The following is a 27,094-nucleotide window of genomic DNA, read 5'->3' as shown; positions in this document are numbered from 1 at the left end:
GTCTTATGTATAAGATAGTAAATGGTATTGGAAAGATTAATACATAACATAACTTTAAACCATAGTTAGAGGATAAGGAGGCACAGATTCCAACTAATATAAGGTAAGTTTAGGACTTTTATTAGGAGGTATCAGGTGGAACTCGATCAACTCTTGCAATGTGCCTGCTGGAGATAAACCCTGGCATAATGTAAGAGACAACCAGGCCCAACAATGGGAAGTATTGGAATTGTTTTTCAAATAAATTGTTAAAGAAAAGCACCATATGTGTTCTCAGGTGGGCACAAAATAGCCCATAGCACTATTTCAAAGATGTGTGGGTGATGTCTTCATCAAATTATCCCTCAATCTACATCACACACAAAAAAACACTGCTGTTTCTGGGAGCTTGCTAGGTTAAAAACACACTGCTACATTTTCTATATTATAACAGTGACTGCATGTCAAAAGTACAAAATTGGCTATGAGCTATGCAAGTCTTTTTTTTAGGATTGATATCAAAAGGTAGTTCTTAATGCAGAGCGAAGTACATCACAATTAACACAGCAAACAGATAGGAGCAATGTTGTATTTGGAATCCAATAATTTACAAACATCAGGTTCAATTGAGACATTCAAGAGGGCAGAGCATAATTACTTGGATAGAAATGGTGTGCAGGGATATGGGGAAAAGGCAGGAGATTATTCGCGATACCACAGTGTGAAGCTGGATGAACACAGCAGGCCAAGCAGCATCAGAGGAGCAGAAAGTTTGACATTTTAGATCAAGACCCTTCTTCAGAAATGGGGGAGGGTAAGGGGATTCTGAAATAAATAGGGAGACGGGAAAAGCAGATAGAAGATGGATAAAGGCGAAGATAGGGTGAGAGGAGACAGACTGGTCAAAGAGGTGGGGTTAGATCCAGTGAAGGTGAATGTAGGTGGGGAGTTAGGGAGGTCCAGGAGATTATTGGCCCTAGATCACAGAACTGATACGGACATGATAAGCTAATTAGCCTGTTCCTGCAGCATAATAATTCACTGATTCAATGAAAACTATGTGGGGTGAGATGGATTTCCTAAAATTAGGCTGGTTGTACCCACAGGTCAGGAATACTGGATTTTGCTGGTTTTGGGCATACAGCTGGGGAAATGACCCTCAAAATAGCAGACATTCTTAAACCATACAGTACCAGGCACTGCAGACTAAAGAGTTAAATAGTCAAAAATAAAGGAATGACCTCTTGTCAAATAGTTATATTAAGAGTTAATTTTCAAATGGTAAATAATGAACTCTATCAGGCGTCTATATTCAGTGATATTTTCTAAATGGCAAGTACTTTACAAGTTTTTTTTAAAAGTAGGTCAATATCATTTATCACTCATGTCATCCCCGTTTTTCCTCTGTCGAATAGCCTGGACCATCTGGGAGACTGCCTCCACCACACCCAGAAACTGCCTGGCTGCCATTTGCTGAAGGTCAGGGTCTGATAGTTTCCAGCTCGGCTCCTCCTCACGCCGGTGGGGGGGAAAAAAGATGAACCAGCCTCACCGAAACCTGCTGCAGAGGAACCGCGTCCAGCTGGTGAAGAAACTGCAGCCCGAGCTCCTCTACGACTTTCTGACGGAGAAAGGCATTTTCACCGATGACATGATAGAGGAAGTGAAGGTGTGAAGGGGGGGGGGGGGGGGGGGGGTGTCCAGCTCAGGCACAGTCCGAACAAAACATCCAGGCAGATAGGTTTTTTTTCCCCCCCTCTCTCCCGCTTTTCCTTTTTAAGAAAAGCCGCCTTCTCCCGGTCAAATGCTGCACGTTTCGATGGAAAGGCAGGGTGGTTACTGGTTCGGGGAGAACTTGAAGCCGACAGTGAGGCTGCACATAGTCGAATGTCCTTGTCTATGTCTGGGGTCCTTGGATTCAAGTTGAGGTATCTGTGGAATGTCAGCAGGAGGCACATATTATGTATTCTATACATTTGCAGTTTAATTAAATTTGTAGATAATATGCAAAAGATGTAACAAATCCCAGTCAGTTGTGTAAACTTCCGTAGCACGGGTTACAAAAAGATCTGTTTATGTTTTCATATGCAGCTGCGCAGTTCAAACAGTTGGTGACGTTCTTATTTGGATCTTCTGATTTCTGTACTACTTCCTATTAAATGTTCAGCATGATTGTATCTGAGGTTAATCACATATTAAGCACGGCAAATGGTAATGTGCAGCAAACATTTAAGAAAATTAGGTCACTTTGAATAAAGTGTTTTGCTACTTTTTGTCTGCTTGCCTATTTCTTTCATGATCTCTTGTCTACATTTAATTACTTCATACGTAACTGATATTTATACTTCTCAAGAACCTAAGTGTTCACCTGTTTTATTGGGGAAATATAACAAACGTTGTTGGACTGAGCCAAAGCAACTTCTCCAAAGGTCTAGTTTATAACCTCTACTTTGTGTTGTCGGTAAATAATAACATAACAACAATAAGATATCACAGTTATACTTGGGAAACGAGTGAATCAGTTGTCCACAGCTAAAAATGAATGTTCGAGGGTGGGGACAGCATTGAGACAGGAGATGTCTGAAAAGGGAGATTGAGGGAATTTCAAAGCATCATGTTTAAGTCCTAGTCAGCAGAGTTTCGGATAGGAACAACAATATTTGAATGTTTACATTGATTGATTGTTTGCAATAATATTGCTGTATACGTGCTGAAGGTTTCCCTATCCTATTTTTGGCTGAAATTTGTCTTTTGGTTTTTAGGGTCACTTGACTTGAAACATTTTAACTCCGATTCCTGCTGAGCTTTTTCAGCGATTTCAATTTTTGTCTTTGGTTTTTAGTATTGTTTTGGAAAATTTGCCATTTGAATAAATGAAATGCTAGCGAACATGGTGACTGTTGATGAATACTGATTAGGTTTGAAGTTAATGTATTTAAATGATGATTATGAACATGCATTTGACTGAATTTTCTTTGTCTGCAGAATGCAGGCACGCGCAGGGACCAAGCCCGTCAGTTGATAACTGATCTGCAGACTCGTGGGTCGGGAGCATTTCATGCTTTTTTCGAAAGTCTGAAAGAAAGCAAGCAATATGAGCTCGCCGGTTTACTGCAAGAGGGGCTGTCTATCCAAAATAGCTCCTCCACCTTTGTTAGACCAGTTGAACCTACGATAAAATATAATCCCGTGCAGCAGGACACTCAGGTTTCTCACCCTATTCAATGTAAGTAAGGAATCTGATTGTATGTTAGAAACTGATGGCTTGGCAATGTGGATTTACTTGAATAAAGTGTGGGGCTGGATGAACACAGCAGGGCAAGCAGCATCTTAGGAGCACAAAAGCTGACTTTTCAGGCCTAGACCCTTCGGCCCGAAACGTCAGCTTTTGTGCTCCTAAGATGCTGCTTGGCCTGCTGTGTTCATCCAGCCCCATACTTTGTTATCTTGGATTCTCCAGCATCTGCAGTTTGCATTATCTCTGGGTTTACTTGAACCCAGTTCTAATTATTGAGGACCATTTTGTACCTATGAACTTGTGACTATAAATTTCCAGCCACAGTGTTTAGGTAGGTGTCAAACAGTTGCTTTCCCCTTCCTCTCCATCCACTGAGGACTTATCAAAAGAGTTAAAAGGAGACTAATGGGTAAGAGGGTTAAATGGTGCAAAACATGGTACAGCATAACTGAGGTCCTCTGTTAGCAAGTGGTTCAGAATTTTAGCAAGACACAAGGACAGTGAAGCTGGAATATATTAAAGAAGCATTGGGAATGGAAGATAGGAATTCTGGAATTAGATGGTTTTTGTTCTCAATTCCCCATGAGGGAAAGTTGATTAAATGTGAATATTGTTTTTGCTGTAAGTTAGTTCACTGGGGGCTGAGAATATATTGCAGAGATAAGAAGGAACATGGCTGTGAAAATAAGGATAAGAATTTTAAATCGGGGAAATTGATAGACCAGGAGCTAATGTGAGTAGTGAGCACAAGGGAACAAATAGTTTCCCAAAATTTAATGAGGAAAACACAATTTAGCTGGGACTAGACATCAATAAAGTGGTCTGACAATGCAGAGGCATTGGGAGAGTCAAAGGAGGTGGTCAAAAGGTAGAGCTGGACATGTAGATGCTGACACCATGTCTCTCAGGAATGATATTTAGATGTAGATCAGAGGGGGACTGAGTCAACGATCAATTCAGAAACCACGGTAATGGGACAAATGGAAAAAAAATCACTATTGCTGTAGCTCCATTGTACAGATAAGATTAACCCAGATGAGGGCAATTCCATTCAGTCGCATAAAAGAGGGAGATCATCATTCTTGATCTCACAAGGAATCAAGGGCTATGGGGAGAGTGCAGGGAAGTAGAGTTGAAATGCCCATTAGCCATGATTTAAATGGCAGAGTGGACTTGATGGGCCAAATGACCTTACTTCCACTCCTATGTCTTATGGTCTTATGTGAAAACCATGTGAGGGATGCAGTGGCTGAGAAGAAACTACATCATGGTCACAGTCACAGAGGATATGTTTTGTGAGTCTGACCTGGACTCTGGTTCAGGGTAGAAATGTGAAGGCAAAATGTGAATTTGCTGAAAAGATAGGCACAAATATCAGAAGCGGTGTATTCAAGGAAATGGCACTTGGAGCCTGGGTGGTAGTTTGTGACAACCTGATTATCAGGAGTTGTTTTTCTTTGTGTTGGTTTTGTGAGGCAAATGTAGTTTCATGGACAAGTTAAGCTTGGATAGAGCATTTGGGGAAATGAGACACACAAAGTGAATAATGAAGCAGGATAAAGATTGGGGAGAAGGCAGAGAGGAGAGGTTTGACTTGATGGGCAAAGGTAAGGAAAGTATCTGAACGGATTGTCTGACTTGACAAGGAGCATGACATCTAACTGAGTAATGCAGTAAGATCTGGTGACGGTGCCTAAACCACTTGAGCATCATATTTGTTTAAGTCTGCATTTCTAGGATCTGAGAGAACAAATGGGTTAAACCAGGGAACTCATCAAGACAGGGAGGAATAAGACTTTACTAGGGATAAGGATGTCGAAATATGGAGGAAAAAAGAGTGTCAGTTTGGATGACAGCTGGAGAAGTAATGAGTTGAATGAGAAACCAAAGAGTGGACAGTTGGGAATTTGGACACGTAGCTGCAAATATCTCAAAGAATTTTTATATGAGCTCGTCATGATTTTGTGTTCTTGTGTTTCAGGTTCAGACACTGATACAGTTCTTGGTAAGCCAACTATAAAAAGACTACAAGATGACATGGTGAGTGTAATGTATCAATGTCTGTTCAGACTGTTTATTTGTTGTATCTTGTATAGGAAGTTGTATTGTAAAGGGAATAATTCAGTCCTAAATTAAAGTTGAATGCAATGATTCTGTGTTTACTTATATTCAGGTACTAACTTCTAAATGATTGCATTCAGAAGAAGGGTCTGAGTTATAAGGAGAGCCTGGATAGACTGGGATTATTTTCACCAGAGCATAGGAGGTTGAGGGGTGGCCTTACAGGGATTTATAAAACCATGAGTGATATTGATAAGGTGACTAGTAGGTTTCTTTTACCTAGGGTGGGATTTCAAGACAAGGGGGCATATTCTTAAGGTGAAAGGAGAAAGGTTTTAAAATAGTCATGGGGACAGTTTTTGTACACAGCATAGTTTGCGTGTGGAATGAAATTCCAGAGGAAGTGACGGATGCGGGTGTTGTTACAACATTTAAAAGACGTTTAGATAAGCACATGATTAAGAAATGTTTGGAGGGATATGGGCTAATTGCAGGCAGGGAGGACTAGTTTCATTTGGGTTTATGGTTGGCATAGTCTGGTTGGGCTGAAGGGTTTGTTTCCATTTGGATGGCTGTATGATTTGGGTGTCTTTGCATTAAAAAACACAGATTGTTAGCATGCAGATGCAGCAACAAATTATAGAAAGGCAAATAGCGTGTTGGCCTTTACTTTAAGGAGTTTAGAGAACAATAAGAAGGAAGCCTTGCTACAATTGTCTAGGGCTTTGGTGAGATCACAACTTTGGGAAAAGCAGACAGTGCACAGTCTTGATTTCCATATTTGCATTGATGTTCTTGCATTGGAGGCAATGCAGCAAGGGTTCACTGGATTGGTCCCTGGGTTGACAAACAAAACAGGAACATAAGTAGGCCATTTGGCTTTTGAAACCTGCTCCACATTCAATATCAGAGATAATGGGAACTGCAGATGCTGGAGACTCTAAGATAACAAAGTGTGGAGCTGGATGAACACAGCAGGCCAAGCAGCATCTTAGGAGCACAAAAGCTGGCGTTTCAGGCCTAGACCCTTCATCAGAAAAAGCTTTTGTGCTCCTAAGATGCTGCTTGGCCTGCTGTGTTCATCCAGCTCCACACTTTGTTATCCCAAATTCAATATGATGATGGCTGATCGTTCAATTTTGTACCCTGTTCCTGCCTTCTCTGAATACTCTTTAATCGCCTTAGTCCTGAGAACTGTACCTAATTCCTTCTGGAAAACATTTCAATGTTTTAGCGTAATTCTCTTTCTGTGGTAGAGAATTCCATCGGCTGTCCGTTCCCTGGATGAAGAAATTCTCATCTCACTCCTACATGGCCTATCCCAGAAACTTAGACTGTGACCCCAGTTTCTGAACTCCCCAGTTATTGGAAGCATCTTTCCTGCATTTATCCAGTCTAGTCCTCTTAGAATTTAATAAGTTTCTATGAGACTCTTTCCCCATCTGATTTTTCTAAACTCTAGTGAATATAGTCCTGAATGCAGTTTGTCTTCCTGCACCAGTCCTGCCATCTCAGGAATCAGTGTGGTAAACCTTTGTTGCACTCCCTCCATGTACATCCTTTCTCATGCAAGGAGATCAAAACTGCACACATTATGCCAAGTGTAGTCTCACCAAAGACCTATACAATTGAAGGAAGACATCACTGCTCTTCTACTTGAACATTTTTGCTATGAAGGCCAATGTGCCATGTGCCTTCTTCACTACCTGCTGCACCAGCATGAAGTTTATCCTGTGATAAAAGGGTGATTAAATGGAGTTTAGAAGAATGAGAGGCAATCTGATTGAAATGTGCACAATTCTGAACAAGCTTTACAAGATAAACACCGTGTTTTCTTTGGTTGGGGAATCTAGAACACTGTATAGTCTCAGAATAAGGGATTGATAATTTAGGGCTAAGGTGAGAAGTTTTGTAACTCAAAGTGTTCAGAATATTTGCAATTCACTATGCTACAGAGTGGTAGAAGGGCCATCAATAATATCTTTAAGGCTGAGATAAATTGTTGGTTTCTGGAGGTTTGAGGGATATGGTGCGTGGGCAGGAAAGTGGAGTTGAAGCAGAAGATCAGTTGTGATTGCATTGAAGTGCAGGCCAGGTTTTATGGGCCATGTGTTCGACTCGGGTTTTTATTTCTTATGTTAGGGAAATGGCAGGAAAGCGGAGTTGAGGATAATCCGATCAGCCAGGATCATATTGGAGGATGGAGACTAATTTTGCTCCCACATTTTATAATAGTCTTGTATCGTTTACCAAGGTGAAAACAAACGTGGCAAGAAGATAGATATAAAATGAGGACTGGTTGATAATCACATTGTTTTATTCAGGGACATGAGCTTTTAGTGATTTTAACTTGATGGAAAAAACACAGTCTGGCTGCAGTTTATAAGAACCGTTCGTGAAACAAATTGGTTCACCTCAGTCCATGTCATAATGTACATGTATTTACAGCACAAGGTTTTACTATTTGGAGCTGCTTCTTAAGAATAGTTAAATAGATATAGTGTGATGGAAGTTGAAAAATTCCCAAAGATACAGTAAGTGCTGATTGTTTGTTCCCCACAGTTCAGATACATCATCAGAGTAGAGAAGCATTGCCCCGTATCTGTTGCACCTGACCTGATAGATCTTGACTAACAGAGTGTTCCATCTCCTCTCACTGATATCCCTCAGCTTGCCTTTACCTCAGGGCGAAAGCATGTTTAAAATAATAAAATTCAGCACTTTTTTGCATGCTGGTACATTCTGAATTCAAAAGTGTTCAAATGAACTAACTGATTTTTAACCACCAAATACCACTTTGCTGCATCATTTACATACACGGGTAGTTTAAATCAGAGTACAGTGTTCTAAGTTTACATTTAAGATGAGCTTCTGACCATTCAGTTCAGTTTATCTAAACCTATCAACGCATCCTTTTACTCCTTCTCGCTGCACAGACTAAGTATTTATCTTAGCCATGCTTATGTCCAACCTTCTCATCAGTCATTCTTTCTGAAAAAAGAAATTTATTTTAGTGCCTGTCTTATAACTGTGGTCCCTAGTTTGGAGGCCTCAAATGCTCTGCATAAGTAGAAATGTATTTGTCATCACCATCGGGCGGCACAGTGACTCAGTGGTTAGCACTGCTGCCTCACAGGGCTAGGGATCCATATTCGATTTCAGCCTCGGGCAATTGTCTGTCTGGAGTTTGCACGTTTTCCCCTTGTCTGTGTGGTCCTCTGCTTTCCTCCCACAGTCCACAGATGTGCAGGTTAGTTGGATTGGCCATGCTGAATTTCCCATAGTGTCCAGGAATGTGCTTGCTAGCTGGGTTAGCCATGGGAAAATGCAGGATAACAGGATGGGTCTCCAGAGGGTTGGCATGAATTCAATGGGCTGAATGGCCTGCTCCCACACTGTGAGGATTCTAATAGATTAGTATCCTGCTGAACCCCCATTACCTCATCTGTTTTTTCTTGATTTGTGCTCTTTAATTATCATAATTTATAGTTTTAGGGAGAAGAAAATGACACCAAATTATTCAGAAAGACCGTATGGAGCAAAAATTATATTCCATTTTCAGATTGTGTTCAGTTTCTGTTGATTTTCATGTCTCCTTTACCTGTGTCTAGATTTATAAAATGGACGCTGAACCCTGTGGCTTATGTTTGATCATCAACAATGTGGATTTCTTTCCAAGCAGTGGTTTGGCTTGTCGTTCAGGTTCTGACATCGATTGTGAAAATGTAGAAAATCTCTTTGAGAAGTTACAGTTTGAGGTTATTGTTAAAAGAAATCTGACCAAGCATGTAAGTATTTCCAAGTGCACTATTAGTAACGTTTTATAAGTTATCATAGGCTGTGTACAATGTGGAATGCAGCACAGACTTTATCTCACTTAGCAAGGGTACCTACTGCGTGGATCCTGTGGCTTAAGAAACAACTAAGAGTTTTCCAAAGAGCCAGAAATAAGGAACTGTTGAATTTTCTCAAAGTATGATTTTCTCCACTTTAATCACACTGTGTCACAGAGAGCTATCCAAATTCACCAAAAGCTTTGCATAATGTCTTTGCTTCATTTTCATTGAAATTAACTTCAACCACAACAATTTAGGTATTATCCAAAATGTCTACTCTTATAATTTAGCATTCATCTTCTAGGATTTTGCAAGGTACACCTTTGCAAGAATCTCCTGCATAATAGGAACTCAAGAACAGAAGTAGATAATTTAGCAACTCAAATCTGTTCTACCAATTCAATAAAATCATGGCTGATTTCCAACCATATGCTTGCCTTTGCCCAATTCTTCAGTTAATAAAAAAATTATCGGGCTCAGATTTAAGATTAATAACGTTAATTAACTGGCATCAATTATCATTTGTACAAAAGTTCTATACTAATGCTGATCTTTGAAGTGTTTCCTCATTCCAGAAATGTTGGCCCCAATCCTAGTCTGCCCAACTAGTAGTTGGAGTTGAATGTAGCAGAATATTTAATGACTTGATCCATACTAGAAGCTGTATGAGATACAAATGCTTAGAGAGATCTCCTGACTATGTTTTCTTTTTCTTTGACTCCCAGCCACATTTTACTTGCTGAGGTAAAATTGAACAACACACTGTTGTAGTCATTGGAATGAGGTCAGCCAGTTGGATAGCACATAGAACATAGAACATTACAGCACAGTACGGGCCCTTCAGCCCTCGATGTTGTGCCGACCTGTCATACCGATCTCAAGCCCATCTAACCTACACTATTCCATGTACGTCCATATGCTTGTCCAATGACGATTTAAATGTACCTAAAGTTGGCGAATCTACTACCGTTGCAGGCAAAGCGTTCCATTCCCTTACTACTCTCTGAGTAAAGAAACTACCTCTGACATCTGTCCTATATCTTTCACCCCTCAATTTAAAGCTATGCCCCCTCGTACTCGCCGTCACCATCCTAGGAAAAAGGCTCTCCCTATCCACCCTATCTAACCCTCTGATTATTTTGTATGTTTCAATTAAGTCACCTCTCAACCTTCTTCTCTCTAATGAAAACAGCCACAAGTCCCTCAGCCTTTCCTCGTAATACCTTCCCTCCATACCAGGCAACATCCGAGTAAATCTCCTCTGCACCCTTTCCAAAGCTTCCACATCCTTCTTATAATGCGGTGACCAGAACTGTACACAATACTCCAAGTGCGGCCGCACTAGAGTTTTGTACAGCTTCACCATAACCTCTTGGTTCCGGAACTCGATCCCTCTATTAATAAAAGCTAAAACACTGTACGCCTTCTTACCAGCCCTGTCAACCTGGGTGGCAACTTTCAAGGATCTGTGTACATGGACACCGAGATCTCTCTGCTCATCTACACTGCTAAGAATCTTACCATTAGCCCAGTACTTTGCCTTCCGGTAACTCCTGCCAAAGTGCATCACCTCACACTTGTCTGCATTAAACTCCATTTGCCACCTCTCAGCCCAGCTTTGCAGCTTATCTATGTCTCTCTACAACCTACAGCATCCTTCGTCAGTATCCACAACTTCACTGACATTAGTATTGTCTGCAAATTTACTAACCCATCCTTCTACGCCCTCATCCAGGTCATGTAGAAAAATGACAAACAGCAGTGGACCCAACACCGACCCTTGCGGTACACCACTAGTAACTGGTCTCCAGGATGAACATTTCCCATTAACTACCACCCTCTGTCTTCTTTCAGCAAGCCAATTTCCGATCCAAACTGCTATATCTCCCACAATTCCATTCCTCCGCATTTTGTACAATAGCCTACTGTGGGGAACCTTATCGAACGCCTTGCTGAAATCCATATACACCACATCAACCGGTTTACTCTCATCTACCTGTTTGGTCACCTTCTCAAACAACTCAATAAGGTTTGTGAGGCACAACCTTCCCTTCACAAAACCGGGCTGACTATCCCTAATCAATTTATTCTTTTCTAGATGATTATAAATCCTATCCCTTATAACCTTTTCCAACACTTTACCAACAACTGAGGTAAGGCTCACTGGTCTATAATTACCAGGGTTGTCTCTACTCCCCTTCTTGAACAGGGGAACCACATTAGCCATCCTCCAGTCATCTGGCACTATTCCTGTAGATAATGATGAGTTAAAGATCAATGCCAAAGGCTCGGCAATCTCCTCCCTGGCTTCCCAGAGGATCCGAGGATAAATCCTATCCGGCCCAGGGGACTTATCTATCTTCACCCTCTGAAGGATTTCTAATACCTCTTCCTTGTGAACCTCAATCCCACCTAGTCTAGTAGCCTGTATCTCAGTATTCTCCTCGACAACATTGTCGTTTTCTAGAGTGAATGCTGTTGAAAAATATTCAATTAGCGCTTCCCCTATCTCATCTGACTCCACACACAACTTACCACTACTATCCTTGATTGGGCCTAATCTTACTTTCGTCATTTTTTTATTCCTTAAATACCTATAGAAAGCCTTAGGGTTTACCCTGATCCTATCCGCCAACAACTTCTCATGTCTCCTCCTGGCTCTTCTGAGCTCTCTCTTTAGGTCTTTCCTGGCTACCTCGTAGCCCTCAAGTGCCCTAACTGAGCCTTCACATCTCATCCTAACATAAGCTGCCTTCTTCCTCTTGACCAGAGATTCCACCTCCTTCGTAAACCACAGTCCCGTGCTCTATAGCTTCCACCCTGCCTGACAGGTACATACTTATCTAGGACACACAGGAGCTTTTCCTTGAATAAGCTCCACATTTCTAATGTGCCCATCCCCTGCAGTTTCCTTCCCCATCCTATGCTCCCCAAATCTTGCCTAATCTCATCGTAATTGCCTTTCTTCCAGCTATAACTCTTACCCAGTGGTATACACCTATCCCTTTCCATCACTAAAGTAAACATAACAGATTTGTGATCGCTATCACCAAAGTGCTCACCTACTTCCAAATCTAACACCTCGCCAGGCTCATCACCCAGTACCAAATCTAATGTGGCTTCGCCCCTTGTTGGCCTATCTACATACTGTGTCAGGAAGCCCTCCTGCACACACTGGACAAAAACTGACCCATCTATAGTACTTGAACTATAGTGTTCCCAGTCAATATTTGGAAAGTTGAAGTCCCCCATGACAACTACCCTGTCTCTCTCACTCCTGTCAAGAATCATCTTTGCTATCCTTTCCTCTACATATCTGGAACTATTCAGAGGCCTATAGAAAACTCCCAACAGGGTGATCTCTCCTTTCCTGTTTCTAACCTCAGCCCATACTACCTCAGTTGACGAGTCCCCAAACATCCTTTCTGCAACTGTAATACTGTCCTTGACCAACATGCCACACCTCCGCCCCTTGTACCATCTTCTCTGTTCTTACTGAAACATCTAAATCCTGGAACCTGCAACAACCATTCCTGTCCCTGCTCTATCCATGTCTCTGAAATGGCCACAACATAGAAGTCCCAGGTACTAACCCATGCTGCAAGTTCACCCACTTTATTCTGGACGCTCCTGGCATTGAAGTAGACACACTTCAAACCAACTTCTTGCTTGCCGGTCCCATCGTGCTTCCCTGAAACTTTATTTCGGACCACCCTACTCTCAACCTTTTCTATAGTTGTTCTATAGCTGAATTAGTTTAAACCCACCCGAATAGCCTTAGCAAATTTCCCCCCCAGCATATCGGTACCCCTCTGGTTCAGGTGAAGACCATCTTGCTTGTAGAGATCCCACCTACCCCAGAAAGATCCCCAATTATCCAAGAATCCAAAACCCTCCCTCCTGCACCATCCCTGTAGCCACGTGTTCAACTCCTCTCTCTCCCTATTCCTTGCCTCATTAGCACATGGCACGGGCAACAAACCAGAGACAACAACTCTGTTCGTCCTAGCTCTCCGCTTGCATCCTAGCTCCCTGAATTTCTGCCTTAAATCCCCATCTCTCTTCCTACCTATGTCGTTGGTGCCAATGTGGACCACGACTTGGGGCTGCTCCCCCTCCCCCTTAAGGATCCCAAAAACACGATCAGAGACATCACGCACCGTGGCACCTGGGAGGCAACACACCAATCCTGAGTCTCTCACCCCCACAGAACCTCCTATCTGTCCCCCTAACAATGGAGTCCCCAATGACTAATGCTCTGCTCCTCTTCCCCCTTCCCTTCTGAGCAGCAGGGACAGACTCTGTGCCAGAGACCTGTGCCCCACTGCTTTCCCCTGGTAAGTCAGTCCCCCCCAACAGTATCCAAAACGGTTTACTTATTGTTGAGGGGAATGGCCACAGGGGATCCCTGCACTGCCTGCCGGTTCCCTTTCCGTCCCCTGACCGTAACCCATCTGCCTTTTTCCTGTACTTGGAGTGACTACCTCCCTGTAACTCCTCTCAATAACCCCCTCTGCCTCCCGAATGATCCGAAGTTCATCCAGCTCCAGTTCCCTAACGCAGTTTTCAAGGAGCTGGAGTTGGGAGCACTTCCCGCAGATGTAGTCAGCAGGGACACTAGTGGTGACCCTTACCTCCCACATTATGCAGGAGGAACATTCAACTGCCCTGACCTCCGTTCCTATTATTCAAAATTCCCAAGACTTAAAAAATAAAGAATAAAAAATAAACTTGTTACCTTACCAATCAGGCACACAGAACCTTTTTTTTTGGTTAGAGGAAGAGGAGGAGGATTGGTGGGAGATACTACCCGGGTAGTGTTTTGGGTAATGCAACCACACAAATATATTACCTCACTTACTCACCAATCCCGTGTCGGCTCCTGCTCAGCGCACCTCCGCCTATTCACGAGGTAAGCTTTTTAAAGATTCAAAAACAGTGACTCACCGGCTTCCCGACAGGCTCCTCCTCCAAGCTCCCGCTCGCGCTGCTGCTCAACCAGAAATGGAAGGCGCCGACACTTGAGGTAAGCTTTTTAAAGATTCAAAAACAGTGACTCACCGGCTTCCCGACATGCTCCTGCTCCAAGCTCCCTCTCGTGCTGCTGCACAACCAGAAATGGCACAGAATATGAGTTCCCTGATTGGACCAAATTAACAGCCCCAATCAGGGACCCCTGGCTGACAGATAAGAATAAGAGCATCAGACTTCCTGTTCACTCTTTAGAGTTGGTTCCGAGGGAGGTGGACTAGTATCAAGCACTATGCATGTGTGAATAAAGGATGACTTGTTAACAGGGTACCAGCCTCTGTGGAGTTATTTCAGCTGTGGTTTCATGTGGTGACTTGATTTATTAAAGTCTTAGTTTTAATAGATGTTATGTCATGGATTGTTGGTGTTTCCTCACTCTGTATGTTTCCCCCCGACAGGTGATGGTAAAAGAGTTGCGAAGTCTAGCTCTCAGGGACCATACAGCTTTTGACTGCTGTGTTGTTGTTATTCTTTCACACGGCAGTCAGGTGAGTCAAGTAACTTAACCAATAAATGCAACACATAATTTAACCTGGTGGGTCAGTAATATTTAACATTAAGGGTGCAATTTTCTTGTTTTTTTTCCGTCTGCTGTTTTGATGTTTTTTTTCTCTTTTGTCACACAACTTTTTTCTACGTTTTCTGTCCTACTGTTTCTGATTATATTCCTGCTGAACCTTAGTTGAAATCATTACTCTTCCATAATAGAAACAACCATGCTAAATGTACAAATGTTACTGCTGTCTTATGGTGTCCTGCTGTTAGGTGGATTTCCCAAGATTACGGACATTCTTTGAGCTTCTGCACTCATGACGAAGTGTTAAGTTTCCCAAAAACGTGTAGGTCCCAGTTCCTGTAGTGTTGCTGCAAAAAGTGGAGTCCCCAGCACAGTTCAATGGCTTTAACCCTAATACAAGTCATTTTGAAAAATTGAAGCAGAGAGAAGATATGCTGAAAATACACAGCTTGATAGGGAATTGGTGAGAAGTCTGTGTGAGCAATGGGGTTGAGGGAAACTGTTTAGTCTACAAAGATTTGAAGCAAAGTATAGCTGCTTTTCTGCTGTGTTTTACATGATCATAATCGAGGCATAGCCAATTAAGCTGTGCCCTCTATTGGGAGAAAAAGCTGCAAAGATTTAAAGAGGCTTTTTAGCTGTAAGCATTTGCTTGAAGCACCGCCGCAGCTTCACAAAATTCTGGCAGGCAACTCACTAAAACTCCACTAAAGAGGTAGATCTCTGAGGAGATGATGACGACGGTGAGAGTCTTGGGGGGAAAACATGGCTTGATGTTCAGCGACAGGGTCATGGTCTGAGGGGCGCAATATGAAGTGTCTGAAAGAGAACTTCAAACTGCTTTTGAAAAATTTCAGCTCTTAAATGATAATCAATAAGTTTACATGAAAAGAATGACCAATCTTTCCTCATTCTGTGATGTAATGAGTTTATTATGATCCTTTGGACCAAAATTTGTACTGTAAAAACATATGGATATAAAGTAATTATTTTGGAACAACATGCTGCTTTTTGCCTATTACTAAATTTCTGCTTAATTCGATTAGAGAATGGAGAAGACCTTTTTGTCATAAATTTTAGCTTAATGTGATACAATGTAATCTGATGTCAGTTCACCATGGTGGTACATCCCTATGTATATTTGTTAAGGAGCTGGTTTAAGCTTCATTGTCACTTCAACCAATAATGTTACATGGTGCGGCATGCTTTCAAGCAGGAAAATCACATACACTAACAGATGTAGGCAGGGGAAGTAGACTACTCAGTGTGTGACAAATCCCTTCAATTGTTGTGCAGGAGTGACTATTTCGGAACACAATCTCTTTTCCTTCACGCTCATGTAAAACATTTTACAAATTTTCCTTAGCAGTATTTATACTGGAGGAATATTGTCAAACTTTAGGCACCTTTTTGAAACATCATCCCAACCAGGTCAGGCACAGCATAGTTTGGATACAGAATAAATTGTCTTCCATCTCATTCTAATAATGTACCTCTGTTGCATCCTCAAACTCTACTCTAACACTGGTATTCTGCATTTCTCATATCAAACTTCCTTATCTGCTTTCTGAGCAAGGGTGATGATTTACAGTACAGCAATTAGACAGAAGATTTTCATTCCCTTGTTAAGTTTACCAAACAGAAGTCAGTATACAACAAGTATTTGTTTGTAAGCTAAACCTTTCACAGTAACTATGCACTGTGTGTGACTACATTTACAACATTTCCTGTGTGTAGATGCATTCTACAGTACTATAATGTTGAACTTTATACATCTGTTTCTGTCCTCAGGCTCAGCACAGACAATTTCCTGGTGCAATTTTTGGAGTGGATGGGGGCCAATCAGTGCCAGTTCAGCATATTGTTAGTTACTTTGATGGTTCACACTGCCCAACGTTGCGGGAAAAGCCCAAATTATTCTTCATTCAGGCCTGTGGTGGTGGTAAGTGCCATATTTGTTGCTGAGTTATAGAAATAGATCAGCGCTAGAAGCATTAAAAAGTGTAAGTGTAGCTACTATTGGTGTCCAGTGAATGTGTTTAAGAATTAGTTTAAATACCTCACTAAATAGCTGTTATCAGAATCTTTCCATCTTGTGCCTGATCACTGGCTTGCACTATTTATTGCAGTTTGGATGGATTAGTATTTTAACTCACCTGTAGAAAAAGAGCTCAGATCAGCAGTAAAATACTTACTTACAAGAAACTCCAAGAGAATGGTTATGTTGCTAATCTGGTTAGTAATCCAATGGCCTTGAATAATAATTAAGGGAATCTGTGTTTAAAACCCACAGGGAAATTTCAGAATTCAAATTCAGTCTTAAAACAGGCTTTGGGAATGAAGATTTCAATAAATGTGACCATGAAATTTTCAGATTGTCACAAAAACCCAAATGTTTACTTTTCAGAAGCAAATCTGCCATCTCCCTCCCATCTGGTCAATATGTATCTGGAGTACAATCAGCTGGTTCACTGTTAACTGGCCTAGAAAAAACAGTCCATTTATCAATTCACTGCAGAGAATAAAAAAGTAAAACTCAGCTGCAACGAAAGCAATTCAGGGGCAACAAGGATTGAGGAATAACTGCTGGCCCAGCCAGGCAATGCTCACAATCCCATGAATGAATAAATAAAACATTTTAAAAGACAGCATTCAAGAAAGGTACACTCAGCCTAGCTAACTCCTCAAAGTCATCCTCACTAACATCTGTGCCACATGCTGGAAATTCTGAGGGGAGTAATTTGCCTCTTGACTCCCCAAAACCTATCCACAAGCAATAAGTCAGGATTGTGATAAAGTATTCTTCACTTACTTGGATGAGTGCAGCTCCACCAATACTGAAGAAGCTTGAAATCATTCGGAATAAGCGCACTTAAATGGAACCCTAACCCTATAAATCATTTTAAATATGTGCTTCTTTCATCACCAAAGCACATTGGCATCATGTGGAACATCTATAATGCACTGTAGCAATTCACCAGAGCAACTGCATGAGCACCTTCTAAAGTCATGATGTGTCATACTAGAAGGACAAGGGCAGCAGATGCATGGAACATTACTGCCTGCAAGTTCCCTTTCAAACCATCACCACCTTAAGTGGAACTGCACTCCTTCTTCATCACTAGGTCAAAATCTGAGAATTCCCTTCCTAACCGCTTCATGGCTGCATATAGCCTCCACGGACTCAGCAATTCAAGAAGGCTACATCTTCACAAGAGAAATTAAAATTGAAAATAAATGCTGGCCTAGTCATCTTGGTGTTCCTGTGAAAATTTTTTAAGAATGTGTTACAACATATTGCTCATTTTTTTCAAAGGCCCATGACAACATATGACTTTACGTTGTTTTTGATGCAGTTCCAATATTAGTTACTTTGTGGATTAATTGGATTAGTGCTCCCCTCTTGTATCTAATTACCTGCTTTTTCATTTTATTGATATGTCTTTGACACTGTAAGCATGCTGAGAATAGAAATAAAATAAGCACAAGAACTGAGCAATTATGAAAACGTATCTTATTTCCATATTTGATTTACTCTATGTCGTGTGCATTCAGAGAAAGTAAAAGAGTTCTACGTATTAGCATTTGTATTATCATTTGCTTTTTTTTCCACAGAAACACAGAAATTTAAGACAGGAAAAGGTTATCACACTTGTGCTAGTGCAACTGAGCTCTCTCTACCCCGGCCCCATTGTTTTTGCCTGTTCCCACATGATTTCTGTATTCGCTGAAACTTATTCGGTTGTCTTCGAAATTCTTTGCTGTTTACTTCCAGCCTCTTGTCTTATCACCTCTTTTCTTATGTGCTCTTTCTCAAGCTGCTTTTTATCCGTTTCACTTGCCTCTGTGAATGAGAATGTCTGTTTTGCTTATTGCCTAGAAAAGTGCAACACCAAAAGAGACCACAGCTGGAGAGGGAGGTCAAAAGAATCCACGAGTGGAATAGACCAGCAGTACGACCAGAATGATTCTGGCGACAGGGGATCACTTTTGCACACTACCATGGAGTATTCCAGTCATCTGAAAGACATACACATTGAGTTTGTATTTTAACAGCATTACAGTGAAATGTTTTGTTCCTCACAGATTTGAAGGATATAGGATTCAAGACAGCCGAGGAGGTGGATAATGCTCTTTCTATACCCTTTGATGCTGTTAGCTTGCAGACTGATGCAACTCCATGTCCAGCAGAAGATGAGCCAGATGCAGTATCCAGCTTACCAACTCCCAGTGATATTTTGGTTTCATATTCTACATTCCCAGGTACCTTTATCTGCCCAGTTAGTACCTCCCAAGCAGATCCATGTTAGCTGTAGTTCCAAGTGAATGTCAATATTGTTGCATTTCTTAGGCTCAAGTAGCTGGCATCAGTCAGTTTACAGCATGTTTCCTGAACTATGTCAATTTCCATCTTGTGATTTTCATGCCTATCAAAATTGTGAATATTGATGCTTGAAAATGAAGCATTTCCATTTCTGGCAATTCAACTAGAGCACAGTTGTATTTTCCATTCATCAGTGAACTTTAAACATCATTGAATGAGATTAATGGCTCTTGTCAGTTAGCAAAATGAGGTTTCCAAAAGGTGTGAAGGTATTTTGGCTTTGAAATTAATTTTGAAACGTTGAAGAGGACACAGTATTACTCAATGGGTGTCCTTGACGAGAAGCCTAAATGCTGAGTGCAAACTTAGAATGTATAGCACAGAACCCAGTCATCTGGGTCATCTGGTCCATGCTAGTGTTTATGCTCCACAGAAACAACATTCCTTCCCGTTTCAGATAAACAAATATCAACTCAATCTTCTATGTTGCACTCGCTCATGATTGTCGAGCTTTCCTTAAATGCATCTTGCTCTTCACTTTGTTAGTGTGCTGCATATTTTTGCCACACTGAGTAAAATGCTATCTCTGAAATTCCTATTGGATTCCCAGGTGTCTGCTTTATATTTATGACCCTACATTTGATCAACCCATTCTCCGACCCAAACAAGAGGAAATTTCTTTTCTGTGCTTAATCTAGCAAACTTGATCATAATCTTATGAACTCTATCAGGTCAACACTAGCCCTTTTATTGAAAGTGTTCCGTAGGGTTCAGTGCTGGGACCACTGTTGTTCACCTTTTACATTTATGAAACTACACTTCAAATTGTTTATGAAAAGACTGAGCAGCAGTGGTCCCAGCAACGATCCCTGTAGAACCTCACTTCCTGCTTTTTGCCAATCTGAATAACTTGTGTTCCCGCTGATGATTCTTAAAGTTAAAAGTTATTTTCTGATTGTTAGCAGATGACGTAACTCAAGGGCTGTAAATATATTCAAATCTGTTCTTTTTCTTGATATCTTATTATGTGTGTTCTTTAGTTGCAATACTATTTATTGTATTCAGAACATGTATAATCATTATTGAACCTTGTTGAAATTATTGAGACTGGGGAACAGCAATGATTCTAGGATGTCATGCTGCATCCAGCCATTGGCCTGTACTGAGTCAGGTTTTGATATGCCGTCATAGCTTTGAGAGTTACTCAGTGACTATATTCTGGGCTGTAATTAGCTCAATGTAATACTTGGGCTGCATAAACAAATTAGTGACTAAGATTTATTTCTCCTATTGTGACAACCAACAAAGAGTTATTCAGATATTTACAAACTTTCCCTTTAGGATATGTGTCCTGGCGACATAAAAAGGATGGATCTTGGTACATGAAAACACTGGTGAATATTTTCAGTAAATATGCTCATTCAGATGATCTACAAACACTTTTAACGAGGGTGAGGGTTGTTTTATTTTACTTTAAGTATAATGCCATTGATTCTATGTTAGTCCTATGTTAGATCTTTATTAATCAGAATGAGCTTTTTAAATTTTTATCTTAATTTGTAGAGGGCTGTAATGCTGGAAGATGTGAACAATTGAAATCTGGGCAACTGTATTTGAATTAGTGAATGTACATTGTTCTGACAGATTTACTTAGTTTATTGTTATCAATGTATTGTCAGAAACAGTTGTTAGTACATCTCACTCTAACTAAATACTTCATACCTTTAAAATGCTCCCATCACTACCACTGCACATGAGAGACCACATTGCTGGTCGATATATTCGACTCAATTTGACCTCTGAAAATACAGCTAAATTTGGAAGGACACATATATAATTGTCACTGTGTTATTTACATGAAGTGAGCACAGTGTAGACATTTTCTGAAACTTTATCAACAACACCAAGTACTTGAAACATCAACAAGAACAAGTTGAGTAGAATGACTTTCTTTTTGCATTTATTATGAGTTCTTTTCCTGAAGATATTGATCTTGTTGAAATTTGGTTTGGATGCACTGGGCACGCTCCCTGATTTGGCCATTTGTCACGTAAGAAGCTGTGTAAATGAGCATTATTAAGCTCTTTGCTTCACAGTCTAGCCTGATTACATGCATTCCAAGCACCAGTCAATAAAAGAAATCAGAAGAGAGGACTTGCCCCAGTTCACCCGATATTGATCTAGTTGAATTGTAGCCACCAGGGTTGAAATCAGGGAACCCATAGATCGAGATAATGGGAACTGCAGATGCTGGAGAATTCCAAAATAATAAAATGTGAGGCTGGATGAACACAGCAGGCCAAGCAGCATCTCAGGAGCACAAAAGCTGACGTTTCGGGCCTAGACCCTTCATCAGAGAGGGGGATGGGGAGAGGGAACTGGAATAAATAGGGAGAGAGGGGGAGGCGGACCGAAGATGGAGAGAAAAGAAGATAGGTGGAGAGAGTATAGGTGGGGAGGTAGGGAGGGGATAGGTCAGTCCAGGGAAGACGGACAGGTCAAGGAGGTGGGATGAGGTTAGTAGGTAGATGGGGGTGCGGCTTGGGGTGGGAGGGATGGGTGAGAGGAAGAACCGGTTAGGGAGGCAAAGACAGTTTGGACTGGTTTTGGGATGCAGTGGGTGGGGGGGGAAGAGCTGGGCTGGTTGTGTGGTGCAGTGGGGGGAGGGGACGAACTGGGCTGGTTTAGGGATGCAGTTGGGGAAGGGGAGATTTTGAAACTGGTGAAGTCCACATTGATATCATTAGGCTGCAGGGTTCCCAGGCGGAATATGAGTTGCTGTTCCTGCAACCTTCGGGTGGCATCATTGTGGCACTGCAGGAGGCCCATGATGGACATGTCATCTAAAGAATGGGAGGGGGAGTGGAAATGGTTTGCGACTGGGAGGTGCAGTTGTTTGTTGCAAACTGAGCGGAGGTGTTCTGCAAAGCGGTCTCCAAGCCTCCGCTTGGTTTCCCCAATGTAGAGGAAGCCACACCGCGTACAGTGGATGCAGTGTACCACATTGGCAGATGTGCAGGTGAACCTCTGCTTAATGTGGAATGTCATCTTGGGGCCTGGGATAGGGGTGAGGGAGGAGGTGTGGGGACAAGTGTAGCATTTCCTGCGGTTGCAGGAGAAGGTGCCGGGTGTGGTGGGGTTGGAGGGCAGTGTGGAGCGAACAAGGGAGTCACGGAGAGAGTGGTCTCTCCGGAAAGCAGACAGGGGTGGGGATGGAAAAATGTCTTGGGTGGTGGGGTCGGATTGTAAATGGCGGAAGTCCCACAGCTACCTAGAATACACCTCCTCCCACCCACCCTCCTGCAAAAATTCCAGCCCCTATTCCCAATTCCTCCGCCTCCGCCGCATCTGCTCCCACGATAAGACATTCCACTCCCGCACATCCCAGATGTCCAAGTTCTTCAAGGACCGCAACTTTCCCCCCACAGTGATCGAGAACGCCCTTGACCGCGTCTCCCGTATTTCCCGCAACACATCCCTCACACCCCGCCCCCGCCACAACCGCCCCAAGAGGATCCCCCTCGTTCTCACACACCACCCTACCAACCTCCGGATACAACGCATCATCCTCCGACACTTTCACCATTTACAATCCGACCCCACCACCCAAGACATTTTTCCATCCCCACCCCTGTCTGCTTTCCGGAGAGACCACTCTCTCCGTGACTCCCTTGTTCGCTCCACACTGCCCTCCAACCCCACTACACCCGGCACCTTCCCCTGCAACCGCAGGAAATGCTACACTTGCCCCCACACCTCCTCCCTCACCCCTATCCCAGGCCCCCAGATGACATTCCACATTGGCAGATGTGCAGGTGAACCTCTGCTTAATGTGGTATACTGCATCCACTGTACCCGGTGTGGCTTCCTTTACATTGGGGAAACCAAGCGGAGGCTTGGAGACCGCTTTGCAGAACACCTCCGCTCAGTTCGCAACAAACAACTGCACCTCCCAGTCGCAAACCATTTCCACTCCCCCTCCCATTCTTTAGATGACATGTCCATCATGGGCCTCCTGCAGTGCCACAATGATGCCACCCAAAGGTTGCAGGAACAGCAACTCATATTCCGCCTGGGAACCCTGCAGCCTATCAATGTGGACTTCACCAGTTTCAAAATCTCCCCTTCCCCAACTGCATCCCTAAACCAAGATAATAAAATGTGAGGCTGGATGAACACAGCAGGCCAAGCAGCATCTCAGGAGCACAAAAGCTGACATTTCGGGCCTAGACCCTTCATCGGAGAGGGAACTGGAATAAATATGGAGAGAGGGGGAGGCGGACTGAAGATGGAGAGTAAAGAAGATAGGTGGAGAGAGTATAGGTGGGGAGGTAGGGAGGGGATAGGTCAGTCCAGGGAAGACGGACAGGTCAAGGAGGTGGGATGAGGTTAGTAGGTGGATGGGGGTGCGGCTTGGGGTGGGAGGAAGGGATGGGTGATAGGAAGAACCGGTTAGGGAGGCAGAGACAGATTGGACTGGTTTTGGGATGCAGTGGGTGGGGGGGAAGAGCTGGGCTGGTTGTGTGGTGCAGAGGGGGGAGGGGACGAACTGGGCTGGTTTAGGGATGCAGTAGGGGAAGGGGAGATTTCTGCATCCCTAAACCAGCCCAGTTCGTCCCCTCCCCCCACTGCACCACACAACCAGCCTAGCTCTTCCCCCCCCCACCCACTGCATCCCAAAACCAGTCCAACCTGTCTCTGCCTCCCTAACCGGTTCTTCCTCTCACCCATCCCTCCCACCCCAAGCCGCACCCCCATCTACCTACTAACCTCATCCCACCTCCCTGACCTGTCCGTCTTCCCTGGACTGACCTATCCCCTCCCTACCTCCCCACCTACACTCTCTCCACCTATCTTCTTTACTCTCCATCTTCGGTCCGCCTCCCCCTCTCTCCCTATTTATTCCAGTTCCCTCTCCCCATCCCCCTCTCTGATGAAGGGTCTAGGCCCGAAACGTCAGCTTTTGTGCTCCTGAGATGCTGCTTGACCTGCTGTGTTCATCCAGCCTCACATTTTATTAACCCATAGATCGATTCTGATATATTTTCATAGCCTGAGGCTAGCTGAACACACTTTGGCTTTTTACAAAGTTTGTTTATACTTATTTTTCATATGGGCAGTTGGACCTGTGCATCATCATGTGGCCTGCCTGTGACAAATTTGGAACAAGTGGTTCAGATATATCTATTTTTCAGGTGACAAGAAGCATTTCAGATAACAAGGAAGCTAAAGGATTATACAAGCAGATCCCTGGTTCCTTCAACTTTCTTCGCAAACAGTTTTATTTTTATAACAAGGAGAAGCTGTAATTTTTCTGGATTATGAACGAACGAATATATGCTGTTATACTGGTATAAATCACTTCGAAAAATCCCAAATCTCAGTGCCCTGGTTTGAAAAGGAATTAATTATCACTGAATGCTGATCAGTTACTGTTGTTGTAGCTGTATATTTCCGTTGCAGCTCATTGAATTTGTATCAGATTTGTGTCATGCAAGGAGAGGGTTAGAAATAAATCAGTCGTTGAATGTTTGGTATTTTAATGTGTGGATGACATTGCACAATTGAGGTACTAACCAGCATTGAAATAATCTGTTCATTGTGCTCACATACATACAAAGTAAACTTATCTTTCAGGGAAGAATATTTAAATTGCTTTCATGACATTTTAATTGTTAATTTGGGGAGTGACAGAAAGATTGTTTCAGCATCTAAAAGTTCAGGTCTGTATTGAACACTTGTATTGGTGAAGAGCAGCCGGATTCACACAAACAAATATTTCTGCTTCAAAATATATGGGGTAACTGAAGGCAGTGGCATGAAGCAAGTTTGTTCAATTAATTTTGCTGTTATTTCTAATCCTGTTAGATAATGAATGAAGAGAATTTCATTTAATTAGCACCATTGTGTAGTGTCCCAGTCAAGATTTGGGAATTGTACAGAAATAATTTAGATCTTTATGTCTGAGTTAGCTAATCTTTAGCTAGAGTAGCAGTCGAGGTGCTGCATTTGGAATTAGCCAGAAGGGCTCACATCAGAACTCAGGCAGTATTTATGTTCCCGTCTCTGATTTCTACTGATGGTTCTTACTGGAAGTTGAATAGAGACATGATTGGACTATTTGTGATGCCCTCCATGTTTGAATAGCTTGTTACTGCTTGCTGTGTATGCTGGGCATTAAATAGGTCAGCTGGACAAGTGAACGGAATGTGATTGGCACCTAAGGAACTGTAGTGCAATAAAGAGTTAGTGCCTTCAAGAGAGGGGGAGAAAGGGCAAGATGCCAAAGTAAATCACTATTGGCAACAGTTGTCTGATATTTTAATCCCACAGTGTAAACTGGATAAATTATGAAAGCTTGTAAAATATTTAATATTTCATTACTGTATAACTTTGTTATTATATTACCACAGTGCAATCATCAATGGTGTATTTTTATTTCAAAATAAAAATCCTTCTTGAAGATTTATGCAATACTTCTGCAATTCATAAGGACAATTTATATATTTGTTTGGAATCTTTGTAGTTCCTTCACCTACTCAAGACGCAGCAAATATTGTCCCTGCAGCTCAGGCCTCACGGCAACGTCTTTTTGCTTCATGGTATATCTATTGTATGATAGCACATAACCATAATCATTATTGTTTAAAATAGATTTTAATTATAAATTTCACTTGAACCCCACTGGATTCTATCATTGTATTCACCAGACATACTCAATGAGGCTGATTCATCTGCTGAAACATTATACTGGCTAAAAGAACGTTGCAGCATGAGCTCTCTAGACACAGAGGCAGTGAAGTTTTTAATTTTATTAATTTTTGAGAAACTGTTGTGGGACTACACAACAGGAATTAATGAGAAGCACAGCACAGAAACAGACCCTTCAGTCCACCTCATCCATGCCGACCAGATATCCTAAATAAATCTAGTCCCATTTGCCAACATTTGGCCCATATCACTTGTTTTTCATATAACCATCCACATGCCTTTTAAATGTTGTAATTGTACCAGTCTCCACCACTTCCTCTGGCAACTCATTCCATACATGCACCACCATCTGCATTTAAAAAGATGCCCCTTAGGTCCCTTTTAAATCTTTCCCCTCCCATCTTAAACTTATGCCATTTGATTTTTTTTTCCCCCAATCTGGGGGAAAGATCTTGTATATTTACCCTATCCATGCTCCTCATGATTGTATAATCCTCTATAAGGTCACCCCTTAGTCTCCAACGCTCCAGGGAAAACAGCCCCAGTTTATTTAGCCTCTCCCTGTTGCTCAAATCCTTCAACTTTGGCAAAATCTTTGTAAATCTTTTCTGAACCCTTGCAAGTTTCACAACATCCATCCTGTAGCAGGGAGACCAGAATTGAATGCAGTATTCCAAAAGTGGCCCAACCAATGTCCTGTACAGCCGCAACATGACCTCCCAGCTCCTATACTCAATGCTCTGACCATTAAAGGCAAGCATACCAAACGCCTTCTTCACTATCCCATCTACCCATGACTCTAGTTTCAACGAACTATGAATCTGCACTCCAAGGTCTCTCTGTTCAACAACACACCCCAGAACCTTACCATCAAGTAATGATGGGAGGAATTTTACTTGCAGAGAGAACTCAAGTTTTGTTCTTTATAGAATCACTCCCAGTTCTTAGCCAGAAATCTCTGATTTCAAGTCATACCTCATCAGTTAATGATGTAGGATATAAATATATCAAGGGGTTTGGGGTGCAGGCAAGAAATATTTTGGAAGTGAAATTAGGCAATAATTGTGATTGAGTAGTTGGGATTATTGGGGAGAGAATCATTAGCTTTGACCTTGACTGGGGCAAAGTCTGAATAGGGAGGAAGGTATTTTGCATCGTCCTTTTTTTGGCAGGTTTTTCTTCCCATACTTACATGGGATGTGAGCATTGCTGGTAGAGCCAGCATTTGCTGCACGTCGCCAATTGCTCTTGAAAAGACGCTGGAGTACCTTGTAAAGATCCTTTTTTATGCTGCACTCCATCTGCACTGCACGCACTACACAGTAAACATTGCTCCTGGGGCCTGGTTGATCCTGGATAGTCCACCCAATTATATTCTTCTTGCAACGGATGGATAC

General features: G+C 42.2%; 1 protein-coding gene across 2 annotated transcripts; it reads left to right on the top strand.

Moving 5' to 3' along the window:
* The first annotated feature begins 1,403 nt into the window (after positions 1-1,403).
* Positions 1,404-25,462, top strand: casp9 (caspase 9, apoptosis-related cysteine peptidase). 2 transcript variants are annotated; one of them, XM_048561680.2, is made up of 9 exons: positions 1,417-1,648; positions 2,965-3,205; positions 5,199-5,257; positions 8,890-9,066; positions 14,544-14,633; positions 16,454-16,604; positions 18,749-18,925; positions 20,328-20,437; positions 24,182-25,462. In XM_048561680.2, exons 1-9 carry the CDS (start codon positions 1,517-1,519, stop codon positions 24,293-24,295), a joined length of 1,251 nt encoding a protein of 416 aa, XP_048417637.1. In that variant the 5' UTR covers positions 1,417-1,516; the 3' UTR covers positions 24,296-25,462. The 2 variants fall into 2 exon arrangements, with proteins under 2 accessions (XP_048417638.1, XP_048417637.1); XM_048561681.2 differs by lacking the exons at positions 18,749-18,925; positions 20,328-20,437; positions 24,182-25,462 and adding an exon at positions 18,543-18,742 and having other exon boundaries at positions 1,404-1,648.
* The last annotated feature ends 1,632 nt before the right edge of the window (positions 25,463-27,094 follow it).

The sequence above is a fragment of the Stegostoma tigrinum genome, chromosome 28 (genome assembly GCF_030684315.1).
Source record: "Stegostoma tigrinum isolate sSteTig4 chromosome 28, sSteTig4.hap1, whole genome shotgun sequence".
Taxonomy (NCBI): domain Eukaryota; kingdom Metazoa; phylum Chordata; class Chondrichthyes; order Orectolobiformes; family Stegostomatidae; genus Stegostoma; species Stegostoma tigrinum.
This window is presented reverse-complemented; position numbering and strand designations above follow the sequence as displayed.

Bases quoted from the DNA above. Each gene is read 5' to 3' on its own strand.
- casp9 (XM_048561680.2), top strand. From the start codon at position 1,517: ATGAACCAGCCTCACCGAAACCTGCTGCAGAGGAACCGCGTCCAGCTG. The intron at 14,634-16,453 runs GTGAGTCAAGTA...TTCTGTCCTCAG, and splicing joins TTCTTTCACACGGCAGTCAG to GCTCAGCACAGACAATTTCC. The intron at 20,438-24,181 runs GTGAGGGTTGTT...TCTATTTTTCAG, and splicing joins TACAAACACTTTTAACGAGG to GTGACAAGAAGCATTTCAGA.